At 42.8% G+C, this 14,709-nt stretch overlaps 1 protein-coding gene across 1 annotated transcript in view; it reads right to left on the bottom strand.

Annotated features, from left to right (window-relative positions):
• Window positions 1-14,709, bottom strand: part of FAM13A (family with sequence similarity 13 member A) — a 185,732-nt gene that overhangs the window by 49,901 nt on the left and 121,122 nt on the right. The window contains exon 8 of the mRNA XM_065404718.1: window positions 8,350-8,391. Within this exon, the coding sequence (XP_065260790.1) occupies window positions 8,350-8,391 (42 nt within the window). The remainder of the gene's footprint in view (window positions 1-8,349; window positions 8,392-14,709) is intronic.

Genomic DNA, 14,709 nt, shown 5'->3' with positions numbered 1-14,709 from the left:
ATTAAAATGCACTGCCAAATTGGTTCTATTCTGTACCATGAGCCAGGAAGTTAGGCCATTTTTAAAAAAATATCTTGATGGAGTACACAGAATTATGAAATAGCTTTAGAATGTTAGGCACAAATGGTATGTGTGTATTTCTGACTATGTTAATAACCTCCAGTAAATACATGGAGATATTTAATGAGAAATTCTCAAAAAGCTAAGAGCAAAGACACACTTCTGGTAACAAATTCCTAGGGGTTTGCTGAACTTCTTGGGTGGCTGAAGTCACTTGGTCCTCAGCTTCATGCTTCATAAGGCACCCAAAGGCATGCTATGAATGCCCAAAACACATTACTTGTCATGTCTTACTGCGTAATTAATTGCCTCTAAATAGCAGCTTTGTTCATTAAATCAGTGAAACAATGTGAACTCATGTCCTGCTTGGTTAATAATTTTCTCCTTCTGTGTTTGACGCATTGATATATACAGTCGATTATTTTCATTACACTATACTGTACTTCTACTGCTCCACCCCATGCCCCACTGACATCATTTGGAGAGTTATCCAGTTCTGGGACTTCATGCTCCCTCAGAACCAGCCAAGGCCACAAATTCCTGACAAAAGTCTTGTTTTAAACACCAACCCCTCACTGACCTGCTCCCACAACCCCTTCATACTTCTTTCCCTGGGGGGGGATCTGAATCACCAGAGTGCCCCAGTGTTAGCTTACACCACAGGTGGGCAAACTACGGCCCCTGAGCTCCCGGCCGGGAAGGCTAGCCCCCGGCCCCTCCCCCGCTTTCCCCCCTCCCCGGCAGCCTCAGTGCACTGCGCTGCCAGCGCTTTGGCCCACCACTCCTGCCGGGCAGCATGGCTGGCTCCAGCTGGGCGGTGGGGCTGAGAGCTCCTGCTGCTCTGAGCAGCATGATAAGGGGACAGGGGGCAGCCGGGCGGGGGGGTTAGATAAGGGGCAGGGGGTTCCGGGGGCAGTCAGGTGACAGGGAGCGGTTGGATGGGGCGGAGGTTTTGAGGGGGGCAGTCAGGGGGCGGGAAGTGGGAGGGGGCGGATAGGGAGCGGAGGCCAGGCTGTTTAGGGAGGCACAGCCTTCCCTACCCGGCCCTCCATACAGTTTCGCAACCCCGATGTGGCCCTCGGGCAAAAAAGTTTGCCCACCCGGCTTACACCCAGCTCCCTAGACTTGCAAATACAACCTAAGTCTCACAGACACCTCAGCCTTTGTCAAGTGTACCCTATCACCTCAAGGTACCTTCTCCCATGCATAGGAAAAAATGATTTACTTCATGGGCCACATCCTCCAGGTCCCTGTCCATCTCAGACAACAGATGCTAAATTTTTCTAGCACTACTCCATTAATACAGGGCAAGCCATTAATATCCAGCTACATAAAGGCCAAATCATTCAAACCTGGGTGCCTAAAGGTAGGCCTCCAAATTCATATTTAGGCACCTAGTTATGGGCATCTGACTTTCACAGGTACTGAGCAACCCCAGCTCCCATTGCTATTAATTCCAATGAAAGGAGGGTCTTAAGGGGGGGTCGTATATACTGTTCCATTTAGGCCCATTAGGCAAGTGGACTGATTTATTTCTGTTACAGTTCAATAGACCTGTTTTTATTACAATTAGTTCCACCTAAATATTACAAAGCTGGGCACGTTCATTGTAAGGGGCTTGATTTTCCTTGTACACAAGGGCAAAACAGGAGTAACTTCATGAAATTAATGGAGTTCCAGTGGTATCAAACTGATGTAAGAGGAGAATCTGATCCAAAGGATATGTTAGCAAAAAGAAAGCCTTCATCACTTGCTCAATCATTTCTGCCTCCGTTCTCCTTGTTTATTTATGTTATTTTTAAATATTGCAAAGAAACTTCTGACACTAATACACTGAAAGCTGGAAATTACAATAGCATAGAATTAGGCAGACTGAACACAGCAAGGTTACGGAAAGGCATGCATCTCGAGATAACTAGTTACTGGTTGGATATCTTTGGAAATTAATCTTAAAAGATCTTGAGTGTGATTTTACATGCAAGTCATCAAGGTAAAAATACAGGGTGAGATTCTCATCTCTGCTCTGGTACCTTTACACCAGGTAAAAGGGCTGGAGTGGTGTAAATGGGCCCTAAAAACCCTGGTTCTGCCTTGAGGAGGATTCCCCTCCAATGTAAGCACTGCGGAAGACAGCCATAAGGTTGCCCTCTGAGACCCCCCATTACAAGGCCAGGAGTAGCGGGGCTGCTGGGAAAGGGGGATGGAGACAGGAGGGGGGTTCTGGGTGGGGGTGGGGGAGCTGCAGCACACAGCACTGTGGAGATTCTGGGCAGGGGTAGCCCAAGGAAGCAGCCATAACTTAGATAGGCCCTCAGGGCTGTCTAAATTATGCCAGAGTCCTCTCCAGCTCCCAGGGCAGCTCAAGACTTCGAGATTTCGTAGGTGGCTTAAGCCACTTTAGCCACACCCCACTTGGTCTACAAGTTCTATGTTTGTGTCTCTTAGAGAAAGTCTACACGGGGGGGGGGGGGGGAGGGAAAGGTGTTTTCTTAACTCAGGTTAACTAACTTGGGTTAAAATAGCAGCAAAGACCCAGCAACTTGGCTTTTAACTCATGATCAACCCCAGGGAGCCCTGCCCTCCAGGTTTTAACTCACACTGTTAGCCTGAGTTTAAAGGCAAGTCTCCCTCTCTTCACTGCTATTTTAACCCCAGTTAAAAACACACTTTTTTCTGCAGTGTAGACACACTCTTAGAGGCACAGTCCAGAATTTCACCTATTGTTCTTTGCTACAATAAAGCTACCAAAAAGTGCAAATGAGGGTGATTTCATTTTGCACTTGGTCTCACACATCTGTCATGGCTCCCAGAGAGGTCACAGCTGGAAAAGTTTGGGTACCACAACTCTTTACCTCTTTAATGAACCCTAGTCTTTTAATCGAAACTGAATATACCCTGTCATGATTTTGAATTAAACTTCCCAATATCTGCACCTTGTGCAGAGAGTATCATTTACCTATTATTGCATTAGCCACATGATTGATGTTACTCAGGAACTGAAAACCTTCCCCGCACCTCCCCTGCAATAACAGAGGCACTGCAGAGCAAAATGTATTACTGTCAAGTATTAAGAATTGTAATTAGAATTAGTCAGAACATACCGTACTATAATCTTGCACAGGACTGGCTTTTCCCTTCTGCCCCAGGGAAGGTGCATTAAAACAGCCTGGAAAACATCTATACATTTAATCTAAAACATTAAAAATATTTTTAAAAGCATACAGTGTTGCTTCCTGGCCATCAATAATGACCTATAATGATCAATGTCTCAGGCTATGGAGAGCTCAGAGCTTGGAACGAATGCTATCATTTACACAGGGGGTTACTTACAATGCACATACTTTATGCAGAGAAACAAAATGTTCAAAAAGAAAATGTAAATGATAACCAAAGGAAAATTACAATAGAGGCAAACAAGTTCACTCTTCTAGCAAAGCGGCTGAGGAAAAATGCCAACGAAAACAGTTTCTACAGCTTTTTAAAAACAGAACAATTCCAAAGTCTAGTTGGTACATAATTCCTCTGGTTTAACAATGGGACTTTTCAATGTTTAAATGGATCAGAAGACGCTGGAATCTGTCTAAAAGTTATTTATTATCCAGAATCGTAATGTTAGGTGCTTTCTCTTTTACAGTTTAAGGTCTGTAACATACCTCGTGTTTTGTCTAGAATTTACAATTCCATTATAAGAAATTTGCTTCATGCTGAAATTTGATGTACAAATCTTCAAAGCAGGAGAGGATTGTTTTTTGTATATAAAATCTGACAATGGTGATGTGCTGCAAATGCCTAGCTATGTCCAACCATGGTACGGACTTGATTTCAACCTTCTCTTAATAGTTTCATATTTTTGAAAGTTCAGATACAACACAATTAGCCTTACCTTAATGTGGTATATTGTATTTGCACGGTTATTTTAATGTCAGGAAAAATGAATCCTATGAAGAATAGCAATTCTCCTTTGCTTTTCTTATATATGCCTCCCTTTATCACTTGTTCTAGTATAATCTCCTGTGACTGGTGCACACTGGCACCTACCGTTCAAAGCAGAGATATCTGAGTGATGCAAGTACCCTGGCTAAGGCTAAAACTTTACTGGAGTAGAGCAATAGGTATACAGAGATCTATACTCCAGGCTTCTTTCGCCCCTACCACTTTCATCTACTGCACATGCAGTGGAGCACAGAACCACCAGCCCAGCAACATTTCGTTTTTTAAAAGGGCTCAACATTCAAAGTGTTCTGACTAGCTAACATTATGACTCTGATTCTCTCAAGAGGTGCTCAAGACATTGCCGGATCAGCCCCTTAAGTAACAGCCAATAACTCTACAAACAGATTTTCAATTTTGTCCTGAAAGGCTGACATCAGAATAGACACAGTAAATATCACTGCATGACTTGCCCATACGCACCACACAGGCTAAGACTCTTGTCAGTAATGCTGCACTGATAAGACCATTTCTCTTGTGTAACATGGGACAGATGTTAAAGAGAGAAAGAGAGGGGGGGCATTACCACAAAGAAAGAACAGTGGGATTGAAAGGAAAAACACAAGGATAACACTGGGGAAAACCACCTGATGTATGAATGCAGTGTGTGCAGGGCCAGACCTAAAGTCAATGCAAGTTTTGCCACACACTTCAGTAAGAGCTGGGTTGGGCATGGTATCATTTCAATACAGTACTCATCAGTGGTGCTGGAACCCTTTTAATAGTGGGGGGTGCTGAAAGTCAGCCCCCTTACCCTTGTCCGTGCCCCCCCCCCCCACAGCTGGGGCCAGGAGCAGTGCCGTGTCTCTGTGGGGGAGGACCTGGATGGGGTAAGAGTGCAAAGGTTGGGGACAGGCACGGGACAGTTGCAGAGCCCCGGCCGCAGGGCCAGCGGCCCGGATCCTGGGAGCAGAGTCCTGAGAGTGGGGGGCCGGGCACATGGCCAGAGACCCCGCGTAAAACCTGAGGGTGCTGCAGCACCCCCTGCACCTCTAGTTCCTATGGCTATGGTACTCATTAGTGAGATAGCCCTGCATCTCAAAGCAGCCCATTAATAGTAACTCATGAATCATGCTATCTTCTTTTTCCATTCCTTTGGTTTACGTCAGGATATACCCATTCAGAAATTTCTTTAAAAATAGTCTATATGATAATGTAATTTCTAGAACATACACGTCACCACAGATCACTATTACCTTCTATTAGTTCATCTTACCAGGCTGGGCGCAACTGCCCTTACTTGGAATTGACTTTGCCAGCTGCTACTTGTACATGAAACTGCGTTATCTAACACAGCTGACATTAGCTTTCCTGTTGTATAAGCCAAGTAGTCCAGAGCACTCCCTTTTATGTAACAATTTCAGTTCTAATGTTCACATGGCTTTCATTATAAGACATTCTGGAACATATATGCCCTTCAAGCACGAACTTCTAGGACAAGCAATCGCCAGTAAGGTTTTCCTTTTTTTTTTATTATTGAAATATCCACAGTGCAAGGTATTCAATACAGCACTGCTGAGCAAGTGAACTAGATCTTCTTGATCAGGCTTACTTGAGTTGTATTCTCCCCCCAGTTTCCAATAAAATCCCCCAAAGATGGATTTTTAAAATTAGTATATTTTAATAATAGTGGGTTAAGAACAGTTTTGATTCACAACAACATGTGGAACATCATTTAAGTACTAATTCTTGCCCTTCGGTTGTTTTGTTTCTTCCTTTTTCATTTTTTTTTTTTTTTGTACGATCAAGGAAAAGAAAGTTGTTTCTCACTAGTCATGGACTATGAAATACAGAATCAAGTAAAAGAGTTTAATAAAAACATCATGACATTCGCAAAAGTGATAGAATGTTCTGCTAGTTGGCAGAAGCCAAGTATTACGTAGCATTTGGAATATGAACAGCTCTAGTTCACATCCAACTAGCATGTTACATAACCGTCTGCATGAAATTACTGTACTACAGTACAAACCCAGAAATGACTACACTCCTAGCAACCCACATCCCTATTTATTTACATTAATTATTCAATTGTTGTATCACATGAATAAGGCTGCAGACTATGTAAGCTTGGTTAACAGCAAACCAGGACAAATAAAATGGACCACCGGACAGACGTATGCACTGATTCAAAGGGCTCCCCCAGCCCCTTGCATGGAACAAAGTTGCTTACAACACACGTCATCTGCTTCCCTGGAGCAGCAATAAAAATTGTAAAAGTCACATGGGAAAAATCTGCCACCCACCACAGGAGCTCTGAACTGAAAAAGCACCAGCCGCTGCCCAGCCTGCACTGGCTCCCCTGCCAAATTACTTCCACCTGGCAACCAGCCTAACAATTCCACATTTCTGATGTGTGATAAATAACAGCAAGAGTTACAAGCTGTTGGTTTTATTTACCAGTAATTGCTTCTCAGCGTTGTTACAAAAGAAACAAGCTAGGCATGAGGGCTTATATCACAAGGTGTGCTACTCCCTCTTTGTTCTTATTTGCCATTTCTTCAAACTACTTATTGGCTCTCATTTACTCCTCTTCAAATTTGCAAAGTACATCTTCCCATTCTCATAGAAGTCACCCTCCTTCAGAGCTCTCTCATCCATTCCCATTAAAGCCAAACCTATACTTAAGAGACCACTTGAATCTTTCTAATTTCCTCCTCCTAAGAAATATTGTTCCTCTAATCCCACAGAGTCCATCCTTCCCTCTAATAGGCTTCTTGATTCTTCATCAATAACTCCACTCAAACCATGCATCCTAATCTCTCTTGATCACACCAGCTCAACTGATATTCTCCTGGATCTTCTTCCCAGGAGATTTCTGCTCTAAGGGAGGTCTCAGCTCTCACTAGGTCCCAAATCAGGAAAGCACGTAGGCATGTGCTTAGTCCATCCCTCTTCAGAAAAGTGCAGACTTAAGAGCTTTCCTATATAGGGATGCTTTCATGAGTCATTTTTAACAGAAAGGAAACTCAAAGGAAAACAGTACGGTACATAATTAGTAAGAGTCATTATTATATTCCTTTCGCCTACCACAAGCTTCAGGGTTAGTTAGAAGGAAGTATATCTGTTTCAATTTCTGTCCAATGATCTTTTATTTTTAGCTATTGTTGTAACAATATCTACAAGAAATTGTCTATCTAGAGTAAAAATATAACACAGCATTAAGGCATAATAAATAAATGAAAATGCAATGAGATGTGGGGGTAGCTGCATAGCATGGATACTACAGGTATCTATGTTAGGGTCTGATCTTACTTACATCTTCATTAATGATCTGGGAGGTAGAATGAACAGCATGTTAATGAAAATTTGCAGATGATGCTAAAGTGGGTAGAGTTGCAAACACCAGGCGGGATAGAGAGACAACAATACAGGAAACTAAAGAGGTTAGAAATATGGGCAGAAAATAACAAAAATGAGATTCCACAAGGAAAAATGTAAGATAAGGAAAAATAATCTGGAACACGTACACTAAATGGGAGGGAGAAACACGGGAATCAGTAATTCTGACAGAGAGCTAGGAGTGAAGTTTCTAGGCAACAACTAAAAGGGGAAGAGGGAAATACAGTGAGAGTCCACCAGTATCCAAGTGTAAACACCAACGAGGGAGGGGAATTATTCAGACTGGTAGACACAGGCATAGCTTGGAGTGATGGGCTGAAATTTTAGGCTACCTAGCAATCTGCAAATGTATCTCCACTGCTATGACAATCAATAAACCACCCCCCAAACACACCTTTCAAGATCTATGAGTCCTACACAAGCCTCTCTCTCATACAGAGAGATGGTAATTCCGCCCTGAACAGGCATGTCTGGAAGTAAGGCATTTTCTTATTTTCCTGCACTGGCTTCCTGCAATAGCAGGAAAGTTGCCACTACGTGGCTGCTAACTTTCAATCTGGTTTCCAGGGCAGCGCAACTATGTGCTGTCTCTTACTCAGGGCTTGTGGCAAAGCTGCCATTGAGCTTGTACAGTATGAGTTGTTTATAATGAATATTATCTAATGAATGAAATTATGTAATGAAATTATGTAATCAACATGAAAATCAAGTTCATCCGCTAACTGAAAAGTTTACCCGTCTGATGTTAAATCAAACCCCATGCCCACAAGCTTCCAATCTTTTTACATCTCAGAGGATTCACCCACCCCACTGGCTGCTGAGGTGATCGTGACAGTAAACAATAATCTCAGACTTGATTAGAGCCTGTTCACACATTTCTGGCATCATCCCCAACATTATGTTAAAATATTAAGTCCTTCCCACACAGAGAAACCAACAAAAAGGAGGAGAAGTAAATACCTCAAATAGAAGGGTGACATGGGCCGCTCATCTTCTTGGGAACTAAAAATAAAACACATTTTTGAAGTTAGTATGTAGTTCTGTTCTTTATTTGCAAGTTAATTTGTAGCAAAACACTTGCTCTTTCAAAAACAAGATAAAAATGAAACGCCATGTGTCTGGCCCAGAGGCTATATTTAATGCGTGTATTTTGTTCTACAATAACTTATGGAAGGGAACTTTAAATTACAGTCCTCAAAGTCATGAAATCCCAACTAATTTTCCAGTGATCATGAATGTGGAACAATCTGCTGTAGAACCGTCAGGAGTCACTTCAATTCTGCAGCACTTCAGGGACTATTCCCATAGCAACAATATAGAAATTCTGCCAACAGAATAACTGGGCCTTTTGCTTCGTCCTGTTCCAGAATTGAATAACCTGCTAGTAAAGGTAAACAGAAAAGCTTCTGTTAAACAAGGAAGATTATTTAAAAACATGTAAGATGCCAATTTAGTAACTAAGTATGCACAGAGTGAAAAACTCCAGGCCTGATTCACCATGCAATATACTGGTTTTACTCTACTTAAATGAAACTGAGTTGCAGTGGTATAAAACTAGAGTGGCACAGTGGTGAGTCAGGCCTGAATAAAACTCAATCATTTTTAAAATAAATATAGATGAAAAAAAGCAGTTCCTCCTTGACTTGAGTCCACTGAGTCCCTGATTTGAGATTACTGGCCAAATTCAGCCCAGGTCCGACTCCATTGATTGCAGGGCTTTGTTGACAATTAGAATCAATTTGGCACTAAAGGATTCTCCTCTCTGAAGTGTTGTTCAGTGTTTTGCCTTTGTATTGTTTAAAGGCCCGTTTGTTCTAGCGCCCTGATCCTACTTACATTTAGACATGTTCTTAATTTTCCTGCTGCGAATAGTTCCCCTCAAGTCAACAGGACTACTCACAACAGTAAAGTTAAGCACTTAAGTGTTTGTAGGATCAGGGCCTAGAAGTCTAATTGTGTCAGGGAACAATTAGAAGCGTCTACATGTTCAGTATTTGTAGTGTGGGAAAAAAGATTAGACCCCCAGTCAAGGAACTGTGTTGCAGTCTGGGTCATACCTAGTCAAGACACTGAACAGCAATTCAGTGTTCCCACTTCAGGAGTGGGATCTCCAGATTCTAAAGCAGATTGAACAGTGCAGGAAAATACGGTTTCTGGTATTATCAACTCCTATCCATAGATTGTGACACCCTCCTCCAACACGGTTATATGATCATGTCCTAGCCACCAGACAAACCCAGTGTTAGAACACAAACTTCCCTAATCAAGCCATACAAAAATACATGTTATGGTCAGATGCGTAGGGCAGATAGACACTTTGATTGTAAGTCTTTGGGGCAAGAAACTTGCCTTACTCTACATGCATACAGGACATGATCCAAAGCCCACTGAAATCAGTGGCAGGCTTTCCAATGTCGTCATTGAGCTGTGAATCAGGCCCATAAAGAGCTGTGTAAATTTGGGGGTCTGTATAAATTATTTTAAACAAAATAAATAATCATAGTAAAAGATTTGAGAAACTCATGTGCACTAGAAACAGAGAATTTCTCTATAGTCTTTCCACTGTTTCAGAAGCTTGATGTCAGGATCACAACCAGGACATGGGTGGCCAGGCCCAATGGTCAGAGTCAGGGGGTGGCCAGGCCTCGAGGTTATCGTAGAGCCAGAGTCAAGAATCAAGACCTCGGGACACACCCGAGAACGTGGCTGGGAAGCAGAAGCTGAATGCCACAGCCAAAGGGTGAGCCAGAGATGTGGTCGAGAAGCAGAGCCAGGGGAGACAAGGATGGAGAAGGGCAGGAATTGAAGTGGGCACAAGACCAGACTGGGCAGGAACAGGAAACAGGACCAAGAGTAGCTGCAGCCTGGAATGTGTTGAGCAGCCAAGCAAGCTCTGGCTGCTGCTGGGTCAAGTAGTAGCTTAGCTACACCCCTCACCCGGTGAGGAAGAGCCGTCAACCAGGCAGCCCCTGCCAGCTGTGCCCAGTGTGTTGCCAGGAGACTGATCCTGCTGCAGCTGGCTCCCTGACACTTAAAAGGTCATCAGCTCTTGAGAGGGAAATACAGCATCTTGGACTTCGGTCTTATCAGATAAATCAAGAGGGAAACTGATTTTGTTATATGAAAAGTACTGCTAATGTTTACATTTACACAAGGCTGGCCTAACACTGCTTACACTGAGTCAATTGAGTCTGATTTCACTGAAGTCAGGGTAAGCTCCCACTGGCTTTAATAGGAGCAGAGCTAGGCCATAACTGAGGACTAGCAAAACACCTACCCCAACTCCATGACTGGTTTGAGATGTTAAACAGTGTAATTTCGTACATTTACAAAAGTATCTTGGTATATATCTTTAAGAACAGAATAAAAGTGAAAAGAAAGTCTCTGTGGATTTGTTGGTATAGGGCCAAATACTGTACTCTGACATACATCAGCAACTCCCCGGGGAGTCAAACGGAAGCTGTCTGAGCATCCAAGAGTTGAACTTGACCCAGAGCCAGCCACATACAGCTTTCATAAGCAAAATCTGCCTCGGGCTGTATTTACTGACTCTAGCCAATGCAATTACAGCCCCACCATAACCAACACCAAATGTATCCATAAACAATTAAAAAAACCAAAACAACAGAATGAAGTCAAGCCAGCATAGAGAGAGTACTACAAGCATGTTTCTGCATTATCCTCTTCATCCCCCATTGAAGTGCAAGTAAGGGAAATGTCTAGACAAGATGACAGAGATCGGTGTTCACTAGATGGTAAATAATCTTCATGATGAAATGACAGCTCCGTTCTCTGAGCAAACACCTGTGTTTTTAGGTTCCTCAGTGGTCTAGAATTCTCAGGCAACACAAAATACCACCGAGAAGGGAATGGAGGCTACTGCTGAAGTTATGAGAAATGGCGAAACCCAGGATGACTCCTCTGTCGTGCAACACCAATGACTCTGCAGCATTCCCATTCGTCTAACCCAGTGGTCCCCAACCTTTTGTGGCCAGTAGCACATTCATGTTTTCAGAAGAGTGTGGTGGGCGCCAACAATTTTTCAAGGCTTATTTTGTATTTGTACATTAAATAATACGAAAAACATCATATTTAATATTACATAATATATGAATCCAGAGAGGAGAAGCCGGAGAGAAGCCACGAGGACAGAGAACACCGGCGCCCGCGGCCCCAGAGTACTCTGTCCCCAGCAGCCGCGGGGCCCCGGCTTCTCTCCCCTACTGGGCACTAGGCGGGCTCCGCGCCTGCTGGGACAGAGAACACTGGCGCCCGCAGCCCCGGAGTTCTCTGTCCCCGGCAGGTGCGGGGCCGTGGCTTCTGTCCGGCTTAAGCCGCGGCCCCGCACCTGCCTGGGACTGAGAACACCAGTGCCCGCAGCCTGCAGCCCCGGAATTCTCTGTCCCCGGCAGGCATGGGGCCGCAGCTTCTCTCCCCTGCTGAGCACTAGGCGGGCCCCGCGCCTGCCGGGAACAGAGAACGCCGTGCTCGCAGCCTGAGTTCTCTGTCCCCGTCAGGTGCAGGGCTGCGGCTTCTCTCCCCTGCTGGGCACTAGGCGGGCGCACATAAATGCCCCGGCATGCACCATGGCGCCCGTGGGCATCGCGTTGGGGACCACTGGTCTAACTGATCCAACAATTCAACCATCTGTGGAAATTTTGTTGTTCATTTCCATAGATTAGTTGTACGTTGCTTGGGCAAGATTATGTTCGGCTTTATATGGGTGAGCAAGGCTTAGGGAGTGGGGGAAGAGAGGGTAGGTGCAGTGGTTCCCCCATCTCCTGCACTGGCTTGTTTAGCTGTTCCCATAAAGGGGAGCACACAATGCACTTTTCGGAGGTGCTGTGTAATCAGGCTCCCCTGTGCTAACTGTGTCAAGTCACTTAGTTAGCATCTCTGTGTTTAAAGTGGGAATAACACCACCTCCCAGGAGTGCTGAGAGCAATAGTTAGTGCTTGTAGAGTACTCTGAAGAATTAAAGAGTCATGTAAGTGCCAATTATTATTATTATTATTGCTTTGTAGAAGACAAACTACAGCATATGTGTACATAACACATTCTACAAAGACAAGCATTTATAACAGAAAGAAGCTAATCACAACAACATATGTAGTCCTTATGTGTGTATATTTGCCTCTTTATAATCTGTGGCACATTCTTTATTAAATCAATAAAGAAGTTTCTTATGATTCATAAGGCCAGAGGCAGAGTTTCCATCATTTACTCATTATACTTCAATAACATAACAGCTTTACTTATAGCCTGAATGCCAATACAGTCCCTATGGTCTATGCAGAACATAAAAAAATAAAGCCGAAGTACAGAACAATCCACAGTGCTGTCAGAACTTCTAGACATCAGTGTAATTTGGTATGACAACATAAAATGCCTTTCTGTACAGAACAGACATCAACTTCGTCGCAACCACACACACTGTCTTTCCCTATCTTAGGGCTACCAGTTAGTTCCCAGTCACAGAAAACATTACAATGACATTAAAAGGTCAAAATAACTTTCTTATATAGATATCCACTCTAGATTTTTTGATAGGTTTGTTGGAGTGGTAGCATTAGTAGAAGAAGTTGCTGTTTGTTTCAGTTATCATATTTTCATTTGATTGCAAGTAAAATCATTGCATTAGGAGTTCCATTAAACAAGTTTTATACGTACACAAATGAATATTCACCACTAGATATTTTTGCAAAGTAAACCAGAAGAAAAACTATTCTGACAGCATTAGTCAGAGGGGGAAAAAAAGAACCATTTCATTTAGCTTACAGAGTTATGAAATTTTACAGGCTAAATAATAACTTTAAATGCTTTATAACTGTCTATACCCAGCAGCACTAACATACAGCCACCTCTGGGATGAATGGTGGCAACTTATGTCACAACACTATCACAGGGAGAGGGGAAGACTTTGGACAGGAACACTGGGTTTTACCCTAACCTTACGAAGTATGCTATGGTGCTTTGATATCCGCGAAGAGCAGGTTCTCTCCGTTTTTAAGATCTATTCCAAAAAGCACATCCTCCCCCTGACAAGTGCATGTTAGTCACTTGATCTACTGTGCACTGGAAGGTTGAAGACCTGTATAAACCATGCACAGATTTGAACCACTGGTTCCATGCAACCTAGGCATTCCCAAAATCGGATGTTAGACCACCAAGCCCCCTGGAAATCCAAATAAAATTCCCATATATAAATTATTACATTTTTAAATTTAAAACTACATTTTGTAGCCTGCTGCTGTAAGGTAACACCTTGTTTACACAAACGCACAAATTGTAGTACGAGCAGAATTGGGAGCATCATACAAGAGCTTTTAAACCAATTTCTACCTACTTTAATGCTTTGAAAAATCAGATGCGAGATATAAAAAACAAACAAATAAGCAATATGATTTAAACCATAAATGGTTATCTTACAGTCTTTACGCCATAAAAGTAGGATGGTAATGGATTTAAAAGTATTTTGCACAAGACTCCTTTACTGTCAGCGACACTAAAGATGTTTCCTAAAAGAAAGATCGCTGACTGGCACAGTGAAACATTTTGTTCAGAGGGATCTATCATTGATGACACACAGCAAAAGGTATTCCTCACCCTGCACCCTTTCAGAACACAGCCCTGAACAAAATGCTTGAAGTCTTTAAGAAATCTTAAACATTTAAGTGGACTGCACTGTGTAATAGGAATTAGACAAGGACCTTTTCAGAAAGAAAGGATTACTTAGCACTTACCACTGTAAAACCAAGTCAACTGCTTGCACAGTGGCAGAATGAGTGAGCAATTCTAAAGTTAATTTCTGGTACATTCTAGACTTCTATAGTCCTCAGCAGAATATTCACCCATTAGAACCTGCTAGTCCTTCTGTAAACTACAGAACACATGTAGAAAATAATAACTATTGGGTTTTCGGTTATAAATTATGATTTTCCACTCCCACCTCCCTGTTAAACGTTACACACTATTTATAGCCACAAGGCACTCAATATATATGGGGAGGGGAGAAGTGATTTAAGTTAATAGTTGTCTGTTCAGCTGCCATTCACTGGCATGGCTAAGCAGCTGACTAGGGAGCAGAGTGGACTAACTCTGCTACAGACATTTATATGTTTCCCACAATTAGGATTTTGAACAGACATGTATGGCACTTTCAGACAATCCTTCAAAAGGAGGCAGTTTCTCACTCACCCCTCAGCAACATCTAAATCCTGACCATGTCCTTGCTGCTAAAAAAAATAAAATAATAATCTCAATGCATTTATCTTTAGTTGTCCTTGCTGCTAAAGAAATGTTGCAATTCCTGTCTCCTAC

This window comes from Emys orbicularis, chromosome 5 (genome assembly GCF_028017835.1).
Source record: "Emys orbicularis isolate rEmyOrb1 chromosome 5, rEmyOrb1.hap1, whole genome shotgun sequence".
Lineage (NCBI taxonomy): Eukaryota > Metazoa > Chordata > Testudines > Emydidae > Emys > Emys orbicularis.
The sequence above is the reverse complement of the archived record's forward strand: the minus strand, read 5'-3'. Positions and strand labels throughout refer to the sequence as shown.